This window comes from Rhinichthys klamathensis, unplaced genomic scaffold, assembly GCF_029890125.1.
Source record: "Rhinichthys klamathensis goyatoka isolate OS25496 unplaced genomic scaffold, OSU_Roscu_1.1 h1tg000109l_1, whole genome shotgun sequence".
In the NCBI taxonomy this organism is placed as follows: Eukaryota; Metazoa; Chordata; class Actinopteri; order Cypriniformes; family Leuciscidae; genus Rhinichthys; species Rhinichthys klamathensis.
The window spans coordinates 2,224,698-2,239,668 of record NW_026606647.1 but is presented as its reverse complement, the minus strand read 5'-3'; the positions used below and the strand labels follow the sequence as shown (position 1 = coordinate 2,239,668).

At 37.6% G+C, this 14,971-nt stretch overlaps 2 protein-coding genes across 3 annotated transcripts; one reads left to right on the top strand and one right to left on the bottom strand.

The window, feature by feature from the left end:
* Window positions 1-536: 536 nt before the first annotated feature.
* Window positions 537-7,702, top strand: slc26a6l (solute carrier family 26 member 6, like). Its single transcript, XM_056253825.1, has 19 exons — window positions 537-927; window positions 1,013-1,152; window positions 1,234-1,344; window positions 1,514-1,689; window positions 2,395-2,559; window positions 2,642-2,794; window positions 3,137-3,219; window positions 3,555-3,702; window positions 3,793-3,906; window positions 3,988-4,065; window positions 4,197-4,292; window positions 4,432-4,538; window positions 4,644-4,713; window positions 4,970-5,062; window positions 5,520-5,630; window positions 6,269-6,673; window positions 6,752-6,806; window positions 6,924-7,069; window positions 7,193-7,702. Exons 1-19 carry the CDS (start codon window positions 794-796, stop codon window positions 7,214-7,216), a joined length of 2,409 nt encoding a protein of 802 aa, XP_056109800.1. The 5' UTR covers window positions 537-793; the 3' UTR covers window positions 7,217-7,702.
* p4htmb (prolyl 4-hydroxylase, transmembrane b) lies at window positions 7,604-13,862 on the bottom strand. 2 transcript variants are annotated; one of them, XM_056253835.1, is made up of 10 exons: window positions 13,622-13,858; window positions 12,962-13,294; window positions 12,787-12,868; window positions 11,491-11,681; window positions 11,287-11,383; window positions 11,014-11,176; window positions 10,684-10,869; window positions 9,490-9,580; window positions 9,247-9,370; window positions 7,604-8,948 (listed from the first exon to the last, which is right to left on the bottom strand). In XM_056253835.1, the coding sequence occupies exons 2-10, from the start codon at window positions 13,175-13,177 to the stop codon at window positions 8,743-8,745; spliced, it is 1,356 nt and encodes a 451-aa protein (XP_056109810.1). In that variant the 5' UTR covers window positions 13,178-13,294; window positions 13,622-13,858; the 3' UTR covers window positions 7,604-8,742. The 2 variants fall into 2 exon arrangements, with proteins under 2 accessions (XP_056109810.1, XP_056109809.1); XM_056253834.1 differs by having other exon boundaries at window positions 12,962-13,862.
* Between the last annotated feature and the right edge of the window lie 1,109 nt (window positions 13,863-14,971).

Here is a 14,971-nt window from a genome sequence, read left to right as displayed (position 1 = left end):
CAGATATCTTAAAATAGCCCACCTATGCGCCCTATTTTTTTTCAATGTAAAAATAGGACCACAAGTGTAATCGGTACAAGTCAGAGGCCTACACTACTCAATTATTAATATATTAACCACAGATGAGAGCTGTTAAACCTTTAACCCCGCCTGCACTAACTCCCCATTCCATTTATTTAAAGCCATTTTAAGGACCACTTCATGTGTTGCAAATTTACAGGATGAATGATGTCAAAACATCTCTTCCTGTCCTGTTTTTTTTCTTTTTTTTTCTTGAGTCATTAATTCATAATATGCTGCACATCACAATGGAATTTTCTACTGGAACAGAAAAAGTTTCCATTGCAGTTTACCTTAGAGTGCACAAAGTAGCTACTAATGAACACAGGAGGAAAGTCTGAGTCAGCATTTGCACTAAAATAAGACAAGAGTTGAGAGATAACGATCAGGGCTTTTTTATAATTACATTTTTCTATAATGACATGCACATTGGCAATATTCTTGTTAGCTTGTTTTGCTCATTTGATGCTTCTGAAATTGTATGTATCCATTAAAATTATTACATGCTATTACTTGTTCTTAAGTTAATGATTAGTAGAAAGCACAGCTTCAACCAACCTCATTATCTCTCCTTTTAAATATCTCACACAGCTTTAGAGGGATATCAGAGATTACTGTCACGCAGAAAGCTTTATGAAGTTGTATTGATGTACTGAGGTCAGTGTAATTTTGTGCTTTGTAATTCATTTTTATCAGACCAATTATAGTAGCTATACTGCACAAAATAGAGAAAATGGACTCAGGAAATGCAGAGTATTGTATACAGAGAGAGGTTATAGATGAACAGAGGCTGAAAGAGCGATCACAGAGAATGGACCATTCCCAGACCAACCTTCCCATCTCCCATTGGCTGAAGAAATCACTCAGGTAAGATATAGCCATGGAAGCAACTGTTAGTGTAAATAATATCAGCATTGTTTTTAAGTGTTTTCTTTGATGTTTTTTTTTTTAGCTGTTCGGTACCCAAACTGAAACGTACCATAGTTGGTTTCTTGCCTGTTCTGTCCTGGTTGCCCCGTTACTCTATCTGGGATTATGGCATGCCGGATCTCATTTCTGGCATCAGTGTGGGCATTATGCACCTTCCACAGGGTAAAGCATGTTTCTTGACTTTTTAATGACTAAAACATACAGGATAATCTTTGTTTGAGACCTTGTATTTTTGTGTTTTAGGAATGGCATATGCTTTGCTGGCCTCGTTGCCTCCAGTATTTGGACTCTACACATCCCTCTATCCTCCATTAATTTATTTTATTTTTGGGACCTCCCGACACATCTCCATAGGTGAGAGCCTAATTTATATTTGAACTTTTTTTTAACTTATAACTTCAGTTGATTTTATTTTGTCTAAATTGATTATTTTCTGCTTGAATCCTGTGCACTGTCCATTTTCATTGAACTTCACAATGTTCACTTTGTGTGTGTGTGTGTGTGTGTGTGCGTGCTCGCGTAGGCACATTTACTATCCTCAGTATTATGATTGGTAGTGTGACAGAGAGACTGGCCCCAGATGCAGATTTCCTTATTTACAATGGCACTAATGTGACTGAAGAGGTGGATATCGTATCTAGGGATTTCTACAGAGTACAGGTTGCTGCTGCCACCACTGTACTGGGAGGACTTATTCAGGTGATAAATAAAAACACATACAAACACAGACTGATGCAAACACACAAAAATGTATATTACCTAAAGCCATGTCATTTATATATATACATAGAGTAAATATATATATATATATATATATATATACTACCATTCAAAAGTTTGGGGTCAGTAAGTTTGTTGTTGTTGTTTTAAGAAATAATACTTATTCGGCAACAATGCATTAAATTGATCAAAAGTGAAAGTAAAGACATTTACAATGTTAAAGAATTCTATTTCAAATAAATGTTATTCTTTTGAACCTTCTGTTCATCAAAGATATTAGTTTCCACAAAAATATTAAGCAGCACAACAGTTTAATAATAAGAAGAAATGTTTTTTGAGGACCAAATCAGCATCTTATAATGATTTCGAAAGGATCTTGTGACACTATATAGACTGGAGTAATGGCTGCTGAAAATGTTTTTTTATTTTTTTATTTTTTTTATATATAAACAAATGGTTATTTTAAATTATAATCATATTTCACAGTGTTGTTTTACTGTGCTTTTGATACAAATGCAGCCTTGGTGAGCATTAGAAACTTTTTTGAAAATAATAAAAAGTCTCAACTTAATCTTACATCTTAATCGACACCAAACTACTGTACATATATCCACTATTGCACATGAATTGTGATATATCAGTTTCACATTAGAATTAAATACAATCTTGCATCCTCACTCTTAGGTTGTATTAGGCTTGGTGCAGTTTGGGTTTGTTGGTACGTATCTTTCAGAGCCGTTGGTCAGAGGTTATACCACAGCTGCCTCCGCTCATGCTGTAGTAGCCCAGTTAAAGTACATCCTTGGAGTCTCACCCAAGCGCTTCAATGGACCTCTGTCTATTGTCTATGTGAGTACGATCTAACAAACAGAAACATGCATTGGATGTGCATGCCTCAATACATGCATAACTCTGTAATTTCTCTGTGTAGACTCTAGCAGACTTGGTTAGGCTGTTGCCAGAGACTCATCTCCCAACTCTGCTGGCTAGTGTTGTGGCCATTGTGGTTCTCATCACTGCCAAAGAGCTTAACAATGCGCTCAGGCATAAACTGCTGGTGCCTATTCCGGTGGAACTCTGCACTGTATGTAATCCCCCAAAAATCGAAATACTATCTGCTTCTCTTCTTCATTGTTTGATTCAATCCTCCCCTTAAGTTGTACTTAGTAACATTTTTATTTAATAGGATTCATTACATCTCTAAACCAGTATCTCTGTTGTATCTGTAGTGCCTTTCCTTGATGCCCTCTCTGTGCTATTAATCTGTGTAGTCAGCATTTCAACTCTGCATTGTGTTTGCATCATATCTCCTAGTAATAACTAATTGCACCTAGTCTGGCTTCTTATTTACTACAAAGGAATCATTAACATAATTTTACCCGTAGCTCATGAAATTCATGAAAGTTTGTATATGCTTTTATGCTAGATTGTAGTGGCGACCGTTATATCATTCTACACTCGGCTGAATGAAAGCTATAAGATATCAGTCGTTGGTGAGATCCCAAGTGGGTGAGTTTTCACATCAAAAGTATTTGTATTTTTAAATAATAATAGTTTTTTCTCTCAGTTAGTGGTGTTTGGGAAGGCAAGCATTACATTATTATTGTTACCATTTAGTTGGGGGACTTGGTGCAACCATCCACAACACTCTAGCAACCACCTACCAACACGTTAAAACTATTCAGAACACATCAGCATCTGCATAGCAAGGCCATGAAAACCACCACTAGGATTGTTTTGGCTCACTCACAGAAAATGTAAAAATCAAATATTGGAAAAATAGTTATATGACTTATGATATTTCAAGTGCATGCATTACTGGTCGTTCTGATGTGTTTTCTCAGACTTCAGCCTCCCGGGGTTCCAAACACCCGTGTCTTTTCTGAGGTGGTGTTGGATGCATTTGCAATAGCCATTGTGGGTTATGCCATTTCTATCTCTTTGGGCAAAACCTTCGCTCTGAAACATGGTTACAAAGTAGAAAGCAACCAGGTGGGTAAATCACCATAACACACATGGAAATAGACAATCAGATAACTACATTACACAGCTGATCTATGTCTTTTTCTGGCTGTGTTGTAGGAGCTGGTGGCTTTGGGTCTCAGTAATACAGTCGGAGGTTTTTTCCAGTGTTTTTCAGTTTGTTCTTCTATGTCTCGCAGTCTCATACAGGAAACCACAGGAGGCAAGACACAGGCAAGACAAATGCATTTGTACAACTTAGCGAATGCATGCATTTATATATCTACATTTGCTCATCACATTGTGTTTGTTTAGATTGCAGGAGTAGTGTCTGGTGTAATAGTACTAGTGACGGTACTAAAGTTAGGCTCACTTTTTCAGGAGCTGCCCAAGGTATGTATAAACAATCCTCTGTGCAGACTATGAGTAAGATTACCAAGCTATTTTTACTTAATAGATTCATTATTTTGGTATGAGCTATGAATAAATTATGACTAGAATTTCCATTCTTTGTGTCTCTCTAGGCAGTTCTTGCTGCCATTGTATTTGTGAATCTGAAGGGAATGTTCAAGCAGTACTATGACATAGTCACACTGTGGCGTAGTTGCAAGATTGATCTAGTAAGTTATGCTACAGTCTCCGCCAAAAATCTACAAGCATTTAGTGCTGCTGACTGAGATTCATCTGAATCGCTTACCCAAAGTATTGGTTTATCTGTACTTATTTAGTCATCTCTATGCTCTGTTTTTGTGTTTGTAGTTGATATGGTTGGTGACATATGCGTCTACTGTGCTCTTTAATTTGGATATGGGTCTGGGTGCCTCCATGGGTTTTGCTCTACTCTCTGTTATCTTCAGAACTCAACGGTTGGAGTCTTCTTATCTTTCAACAGTGTTTCTCGCTCTTGTCATCTGCTTCATTCTCTTACTGCATCATATCTGACCTTATCGCATGACTTCTCTGTGTCTCAGGCCCAGTTATTCACTACTGGGACACCTCCCTGGCACTGAGCTATATCTAGATATGGAGACACACAAAGAGGTGAGTATTACATTAATTTTTAACTGCAATAAATAGACAAATAACCAAAAATGGCCCTCAGTTTAACATTCTTGTGCAGTCCTGCTAAATGAAGAAATATCTATCACATTCCCACTATTACTCCAGGACAATTATATCAGGAAATATCAGGACAATTTAAATAGCAAACAAGACTTCATTATGCCTATGTGGCCTTTTATATTTTCAATGTATCTACCTTAGCAGACTTATCACAATCATGCTTTTTGTTTTGCAGGTGAGGGAGGTACCAGGTATCACCATATTTCGCTCTTCCGCCACCATGTACTTTGCTAATGCTGAACTTTATCTTGAGGCCCTTAAAAAAAAGGTACAATTATTTGTTTGGAACTTGGTATGCAATAGAGTATTTCTTTTTCAGTACTTCGGAATGTCACAGTGGTTCTCAACCAGGGGTCTGGGGCCCACTAGGAAACATCCAAGGGGGCCTTCCATACAAGATGGCTCAAAATCATTTATAAGACAAAACATAAACAAAAACAACTATGCCACGCTCTAAAATATTTTATTATGTACAAATTGTGAGTAAAAAAAAAAAAACATTTCTGGATTTTTTATTTTAATTCTAAATATTTTAGTCATGTTTTAATTACAAAAACTAGGTGTGCCCATAGATTAAAATAAGTTGTAAAAATAAAACTAGGGGTCCTTTGAATATTTTTGTGGTTAGTGGGGGCCGTTGGAGTAAAAAGTTTGGAAACATCTGTCTTTAAAGATATACCTATATTATTTTTGCTAATGCATATTGATTGCTAATGTTTCTGCAGAGTGGCCTGGACATTGGGAAAATGCTCACCTATAAGCGCAGACAGGAGGCCAAGCAGAGACGCAGAGAGAGGAGAGCAGAGCGAAGAGCCCGAAGAGAGGCTAAAAGACAGGTAGAAGATCTCTGCTAACTCTTTCCATGGTTACTGGATAATGATATGATAAACTGCACCATTAACATGAGCTAGTCCTAATCCTGTATATATGTACAGTCTGTTCCAAAACCTAGTGATCTTACAAAGGCAGCATTTAAAGGCGGCATGGGTGACGCAAAGGCTGTTACAAAAGATATCGGTACTTATGCTGCCTCCCAAGATTTTGACCTAATTTTGTCCAAATTATAAGGAGAAGTCAATCCCAGAATGCATTTTTTTGAGCTCAGTGAAAACTATATTTATACAAATTTGGGACCATCAAAATAAAGTTAAACCAAAAATTGTTTTTATTTAAAAAAAACCCACACATTTCATTTAACACTGAGAAGCGTCAATAAAAATAGTTATTTCAAATGGATTATTCTACATAATATTTGTGTGTGCTGTGTGTATTCAAACTCTACTGAAATCAAATGTTTCCTGTGCAGTTTGCTATTTGTGTGCCAATGTAGACCATTTCAAAACAGTCACTTTTAACATAACTCCATAATGATTAAGTGGCTATGTATCCAGAAAGGCAGCATGTCTATGGTCAAACATCTAGTGAATTCATCTGCTCAAATCTGTGAACTGTCACTTTCATTCTTCCTTTACAGAAAAGAGCTCTCAGGGAAGCCTCTCAGCGATCCAAAAAGTCTGTTTTTACAGTGGAAGAGGAAGTTAATGAAGACATGCACAGAGAGGTAGAGCTTGGCTGGAGACAGAGGGAAAACAGTACAGTGTTTGTAATACCTGAGACAGCACGGACATCTGATGGCTGTCACACCTGGATGTACCTGAAGGGCACTGACCCTGATACCGTCACCCTGGGGTCAGTGTCAGATCTACATGACGGGGACACCACCACGCTGGACTCCAGCAGCGAGGACACTTTAAGCAGGGATCTGGAGAGGGTTTCTCTGGGATCCCTGGGGAAGTGGACCTGGGACATCCATTCCATCATATTGGATTTCTCCACTGCTAACTTTGTTGATACAGTGGCCATTAAGACATTAAGAAATGTAAGTGCTTCAAAAGTCCAACAGAGAAAAGGTGACTTTGCATTGCAACCAAGCTCTCATCACCATTTCTTATTGTAGATATTCCACGATTTTGGAGAGATCGATGTGGATATTTACTTGGCAGGCTGTCAAGGTAATGGGTCTATCATCATTACTGTTACAGTGGACTTCAAAGATCAGCCTTCCTGTCAGATGTTTTATATTCAGTCAATGATTATAATTTGTGGCCTGTTTATTGTTTTCACTCAAGCACTGGTGGTGGATCAGCTTGAGCGTGGCGGCTTCTTCTCTGATGTCATCACTGAAGGTCGTGTCTTTGCTACTGTGCATGATGCTGTTCTGTACTGTCTCAAGCATCGGGGAGCTGTGACCATCCACAGCTATGAGAATGCTCTGGTAGGTTCTATAAGTACAGTATGTGCTCACCAATATCACACTTACAGTAGATATACATGGAATATGATTATGGAATGATTGTTGAATATTATCTTATACATGATTTCTAACTTCACATTTCAGGATATAAGTGGTACCAGACTATGAGAGAAGACTGATTTCTTGATAGATGATTCATCTTGTTCTACATGCTCATACAAGCTATATACAAAAAAAGTAAACCTCCAAGTTATGTCCATGAAATGAATGCTCAAATAGCATTTGACTAATGAAGCATGTCTGATACTTTTCTCTAAATTGGTTGAAAAAATGTAGGTGTTTAAATTAAATATTTTTTGGTTTATTTTACTTGTAAAGGATTATTGTAAATTATACTGATTAGTAATATGAACACGTAATTTTAAATGTAATGTAATTGTATTTATAACATTTTATAACATTTTTATAAATTATAAAAGATTTATAAAAACAACAGACAAAATGTTAAAGTAGAAAATGAAAGTGTTTTTAAAGAAAACAACAGTCTCTGATTGATCATTTTAATAATTTATTCAACAAAGTGATTCTGTGCATTTTAACAGCAACAATGTGATTTATTTAACTCCAACAAATAAATAAAATAAGTTAACTTCAGTCAGTCTTTGGATGCATTGCAATTAACAAAGTAAAACATAATCAAATCATACAAGATTGTGCAAGTTTACATGCTTCTTTTCAGGAATATCTGAGCGGGAATAAGTGTAAGAAACGTCCTTGCAGAGATGGAGGCTGAATAGATGTTACATAGGTTAAAACTATTAATTATTTTTAGTTACTAGTTATGATAATAAACTAACCTGTACTCCATTGACAGAACTACAACTAGTTAATGCTGAGTGCACCTGCAGATAACACCAAAGTGTTTAGTGATTTTGATGTCAGTTAAAATGTCACTTCAGTAGAAAGCAACAATATATATATATATATATATATTTTACACATTCTTTGGCCACATACACACTACATCCTCCCACAATTGTGAAGTTGCTTTAGCACTGACTGTGCTTTATTTGCTGGAGGTTGCCAAAGTCGCTAGTCATAACTATCATCCCACCAGGGAAGAGATACACATCTCGGATGCTCTTCTATTTACTATCACTGCATTTAACGCTTAGCTGCGGTGTACGGCCTTTGGAAGGTACAGTAGAGTGTCAATCTGTATGTAAACAAAGTTGTCAAATATGGCTGCATTCCCATTTAATGGGAATAATAATGCCTTCAAATATCTACATTAGGAACAGTAGCATTGTCTTTCACAATTGCATAAATATCAGGCTGTTTATCCCTGAATCCAACCCAACACAGGTTCCAGTTCAGACACTGGGACCGCTGAAGGCTGGGTAAAGCTCATTCAATTCTGAATACGAGGAAATGTTTGTAGGGCTACATTTCTATAGTGTGCATTTGTGTGGAAGAGTGAACCAGATTAAAAATATACAAAGGATGAGTGTATTTTTGTGTGTTTGTTGGTATGAGGTCGTCAGTGCTTCAGGGTGTTTGAGTGATGCAAAGGCGTGTGTGTATAGTGATTTTCTGCCATGTGTGTGAAAGAGAAAGTGAGGGACTATAAAAAGATCATTACACAGAAGTGAATGTGTATATATGTTCATTGTTGTACCTGGATATGTGTGTGTTTACAAGTCTTGGTGTGTTTCAATGTGTTGGTCTGAGTTCAGTTCTTCTTGCTCTTGTGTCTCTTGTTGAGAAACAAATTGTTGATAGCGTGCCTGTCGCTGGTAGTCTGGATCGACATTGATCCAATTATTGGCAACCCACTTAGTCCCTCGTGTCACCACACAGCCACCATGAAGAGAATACTCATCCTGTTCACCCACCCAACCTACAGAGGGCAGCACAGAACAACAATTACAGCTTATGAACAAGATTTTCCAGACTATTTATCTGGACAGTGAGGTCTAAAAGTCTGAGACATTCTGAAATTGATGTTAATATTTCAGTTAGACTTTTTATACTTAAATTGTTATGCTGATAATACAATTTGGGTTTGGGTATCAAACAATGATTAAACGGATAGAATAAGAAGGTTTAAGCATAATTGGTGCAAATATTACACCACCATTATAAAAAAACCGTTACAAAAATACATTACAAAATAGCAGATAAGTTATATTCATTACCTCTACCATCGGAGAGATAGTTATACCAGAAAACTGCCGTCCCCTTAATGGGCTTCACTCTCAGGTTGCCTTTATCACAATGCTTCCTGGTGTCCAACAGATCCACATCGTTCTGTATCAGTGACTGGGAAACACAAATACATGCACATAATTATTGGCTGTCGCATGTGCTTAAATAGTGTAAAACTCTTGCTTTTAACTCACAAATACACATGCAAAGATGTTTTATTCAATAGGACACACCACTTCTTCATAAGTCCTATTATCTGCCACTGGAAAGGTGGTCTCCCCCCCTTCTTCTACATTACTAAGGTAAAACAGAACCGTGATGTACCTGTAAAAAAGACACAAATACTATGAACTTTTGGGGGATAAAAAATTGCCAAATTTGGTCAGAAATGTATTTACATAATATTAACCCCTATTATGATATTTTAAACGTTCCTAATTTAGTTTTAGAGGTATCCTATAATAGGTTTACATGCATCTAAGGTAAAAAAAAAAACTTTAATTTTCTCATAATATACATTGCAGCATCACTTCTTTTCTCACAATGTCTGAAACAGTTCGATCAAAGATTCGGTCTCTCTAAACCCCTCCTTTCCGAGAGCCTACTCTGCTCTGATTGGTCAGATGGCCCAAGCTATTCTGCTTACAGCGGTTGGAAACGAAACACACATTACCGTATCTGAATTCCGGCTCTGAAGGTACTTGTATACACAGTGATAACGACGGTGTTAGTTTTACCGTATCAATTCAAGCCCGAGTCCTCATCCTTTGGAAACGCTTTGGATTTGCTTTGGCAGTACAGAAAACAGCATATTCTTGAGATATCTAACAACAAGCTCTTCCAGGCTTCAGCTACAACTACAGTGTTTGAGGAGGGTTAAAGTGGGCAGCCAATAAAGACCATAGGGTGGCATGCAGACTGGAGTTAATGACGACTCATTTCTGGCAGTTCTTTCTTTTAGGAGAAAATAACTCCTTTTCTCATGCACTTTGATCTTTGAAACTTTCCAGACCTTTTACATTAAAAAAACAGCTTTATTAAACACTACATGAAAGGTAATATCCGAAAAAGCATAACATGGGCTCTTTAATGAAGTTAATATCCCGTTCCTAATCATGCTCTTGTTCTAAATACATTTTTGCTTGTGTGATAATGCTTAATTATTATTTATGACATTATCTGATTACACATTGTAAAATATTCATCTTAGGCCCAGTTTTACAGACAGGGCTAGACTTAAGCCAGGATTAGGCTTTAGTTCAATTAGGACATTTAAGTAGCTATTATAAACGTGCTTTAGAAAACATTACTGGTGTGCATCTTGAGACAAAACAATGGCACTGACATATTTTCAGATATGTCAGTGCAAGTTGCTTTCAGTTAAAACAGCTCAAACATGAAGCTTAAGCCTTGTCTCTTTGGCTTACCTGCAGGAAGTCTGGAATGGGGAGGTGGTATTGGCAGCAAGGCGAGTGTGTGTGCAGGTTGTTTCAGGGTACACAGGCCCACTGTCATGATGAGCGTGGTAATGGCCGCCCTGCTCATAGCGCACTACTTGTAAAGGTTCACTTAACTCCACCAGAGAGGATGGCAGTCGTGTTAAACGAGTGACTCTTTAAAGACAGGAAGAGATATAGATATAGCATTATTACAAACCGAGAAGGGGTGACAGACGGAAACACATGAAGAAAGCAAAGCTTTTTAAAAGCTGTATGTCAGCACACTTGATGGGTGGACAATAAGAGAACAGATAAAACCTTTTGCGGAGGTCTTGAAGAACCTGATGTGCTCCCTGACCCTGGTAGAGCCAGGTGTGTCTGCTGTTCCTCACCAGCTGGCTCCTTTCTACCCCACGTTGTAGCAGAAAACGCTGAAAGGCATCACTTCTCAGACGCCCAAACTCCTCTAAACTCAAGAGACCTGCGTCAAAAGACACATATACTCAAAACATACATATGGACACTCAAATTGGCAAACTATGATCTATGTCTATTGGGTGTCCGTTTAAGATCTAACTCTTGGGTCTTTACCATTTCCATCCTGATCAACTTTTAGGCCATCATAGATTTCCTTAAGGTTCTCAGAAGTTAACCAGATTCCATCTCTCACTCGAGAGTGTGTCAATATCTACACCAGAAAATCAAGTTACAGATTACACGTAAAGTAAATGAACAAACATAAAGAAAGATTTACACATTACATTTTCTCAGCATTATCAAACTGCAAAACCAAACCTCATGAGGTTGTAGTTGGCCATCTTGGTTGAGGTCAAGGAAATTGAAGATTTCCTCAGGACTGAGGTTAAGCTGCTGATTAAGTTCCTCTTGACCTTCAGGGACCATAACCTGACTCTCCATCAAACCCTTCAGCTGAGCCAAACGCACAACTACACCACACTCCTCCTCTGATAGAAAGCCAGGGATCTCTGCAGCAATACACACACAAACAGAGCCACAATGATGCTTCAAACACAAAAACCCTAATAGCAAACCATGCATGCATGCCAATAAGACTAGGCTAACGTTTAATTTCATAAGATCACCCAAAAATCGAAATTCTAGCAGATACCTTTCATTCATGCTTTTTTTTTTCATTCATTTTTTATGCATATTGGGAATTATGAATAAAAATAATGCATTTTTGTTACTACATTTTTACATTAAAGTTGTACGCAGGGCCAGAGCAAGAATCTGAAAATAGTGAGGGAAACATTGGAAGCTTTATTATTAAGGATCTTTCACATCACGAACAAGAACTATAATGATAACTATATTAGTGTCCACACACCAATAAGCGATAAAAATTTAGTTTATTATAAGCAAGCATACACTGCGATTATGTCATCTGTTATAACTGTGCTGTGGACCCACTATTCTCATACAATTAGAATGAGTATTAAAGTTTTAATAATTGTTTTAATTCTATGTGAATAGTGAAGTCCACACCGCAGCTATATTATTGAAATCACTGAAATAATAGTTTGTTTGTTTTTTACAGCTAATGAAAGATAAAAACACTGACAGCCAATCAGAATCCATCCAACTTTAAAGAGCGTGAGCATTTAAAGCGGCAAATGACAACTGCAGTGCACTCTTATATTATAAACAAGACGTTATTGTACATTTGGGTGGACACTAATATAGTTATCATTATTGTTCTTGGTGTAAACGGGCCATGAATATTAATTTGGTGACATAATGTTCATTCAATTGTTGTGACCAATTTGCTGAAAGTAGGTAAGTGGATGTTAGCCATATTAGGATTAATATGTGTGCAATTAGGACCAATTGCACACAGCACATGACTACTTTTATGGTACTTTTTTGTCCTCTCAACAGCCCTTGTCTAGTATTGTTGTATTAAAAAGTGCACTATGGACACTGTGAAATATCTTCATTTGTGTGTTTCATGAAAAGAAAATCATACAGGTTATGGATGACTTGATAACAGACTTTTTTTTGGGCGTGTGTGTGTGTGTGTGTGTGTGTGTGTGTGTGTGTGTGTGTGGGGGGGGGGGGGGCTGTCCTTACCAAACAGAAGGGGCTTTAGACTGAGTGTCTTCATTTCATGGACTTTCCCTGGTACCAGTGACACTTTTTGGACATGTCCCACCTAATAAAAAAATAAAAAAAGACTGTAGTTTTTGGAAGATAAACGATTATAAATACTCACAGATCTCCAAATCATCTAATGTATACTCCTTACCCGTATTCCTTCAATGCGAGGAAGATACATATTTCGAGGGAAGCCCGAGTCTGAAGGGGTCTGCGCATCTGACGGTCCGGTAACTTTATGACTGTTATCTCTGTTTGTAAAATCCAGGTTTGCCGTGCTTGTGTTAGAGCCGTTATTATAATGAACATACAGCAGAAGTGCAATGACATTGATGATGTAAACGTGGAAGAAAACCATCACCACCATGAAGTAAGAACGAGAACACACGCTGCTCTTCTGCAGAGAGACGCGCTGACGGGGCAGAGACCGGGGTGGCGGGGATGCTGATGCTGATGATGCGGTGTCATCCTCTTCAATATTGTCCTGGGGTTCCATCATTTTAGCAGACGACACTTTTATTGGTCGGTTTAAAAAACACTGTTTAAATCTGTTTTCAAAAGAATATTATGGTAAAATGTATAGCTGGTATTTGGCAGGTATTCGACAGATAGAAAAACCCCGCATTAAAACAGACGTCACTCAGAAGAGATCAGCAGCAGACTAGCTGCTAAAACACTAACTGCTACCTTTGTAAAAAGATTGTTAACTAACTTACACGAACAGATACAAAATAATTTCGATAAAACTCGCTGCTTTAAACTACGGATAAAGACATTTTGGAAACAATTATTTTCGTCAGTATAAGCGTACCTCCGGTTTGTGGTAGCATGACACTCTCTGGCTTACTCAGCACTTCCAGTTGTCAAATTTCACTCTCTTGTTTACATCGAGACGCGTGATTATAGCAACTGCGCAGCTTCTATTATCCTGCGAACCGTTGCGCCGAAGCACCATTTTGAAATTCGTTCTCCTCATAATCCGTGTTGGGAAGATCCTGTAGTGTCTGCTTATAATAATTTGAATTTATATGACAGCTTTCTTGGCTATACATCTCGAAGTGAAAGTGCAGCTGACTGGACTTTCGAAGGACGCCATTCACCTGACAACTGCGGGCATCCTCGACGCACTGCTCATCATAGATAGTATCATATGTACGTAGATGTCACATCCCACCGCTCCAGACACGTCGGTGCGCCCGCCATCTTGCAACGGTCAGAGGGTCGTCACTCTCAATGATGCCACAACATTGCACAACTCTGCTTGTGAAACCGCAGAGATTTAATTTCCCGAAGAAATTGGATTACCTTTCACATGTGAGAATGTGTTGGTTTGTATTTTTATATATTGACTCAATATAACAAGTTTTAACAATGGTACTTTTAATGTTTTTTACTTTTACTATGGTAACTATTTAATATTGCGTCAGCTGACCCCTTTCTCTTGTTGTATTGTGTTAGTTTAGCAAAATCATAATTTTCAAAAAGTCTAATTCATATATAGATATTCATAGATCATCATTATAGTCATACATGCGTCGGACCGCTCCAAATAAGGCATCTATGTTTATATCTATGTTGCTCATGCCAAACTCTACCGACGTTCGATTCGTGAATGAGCTGTTCTTTGGAGTCGAATCTTGAACAGGTTCACAAACTGATCTTGGATAATTGTTCATTGGTCTTGAATCAACAACTAAAGTTACTCATTGAAAATGGAAAATCTCATTGAAATGAGAACCGTCTTTTTTAATGAAACGTTTTAATGAACAGCAATATGTTCAGCATCATGCTGGGATGTCTGACAATGTAATTACACAATTTCTCCAAAAGACGTAAACGAATTGGTGAATACGTTTTTTTTTTACGAACTGTTCGATAGAACCGAATCGACAATCATTCCGTTGAACTTGCCATAACAGAAATAACAGAAGCAGTTAACAGTTAGAGCGATTAATAGCAACCCCTGGTGGTCAAAACATTATCTCGTATTTAGTGGAGAGCTTGAATAAAATAGGTTAAAAAAATGAAGTTTCTTATGAAGTTGCGTTTCTTTCGTAATTTGGTGCAGTTCTTTTGAGAGTTCTGTTAATGTGGCTTGTGGATTATGTGTACTTAATTTGCTGGATGCTAATGTGGCTATCAGGTAAGTTGCTAGACAGGT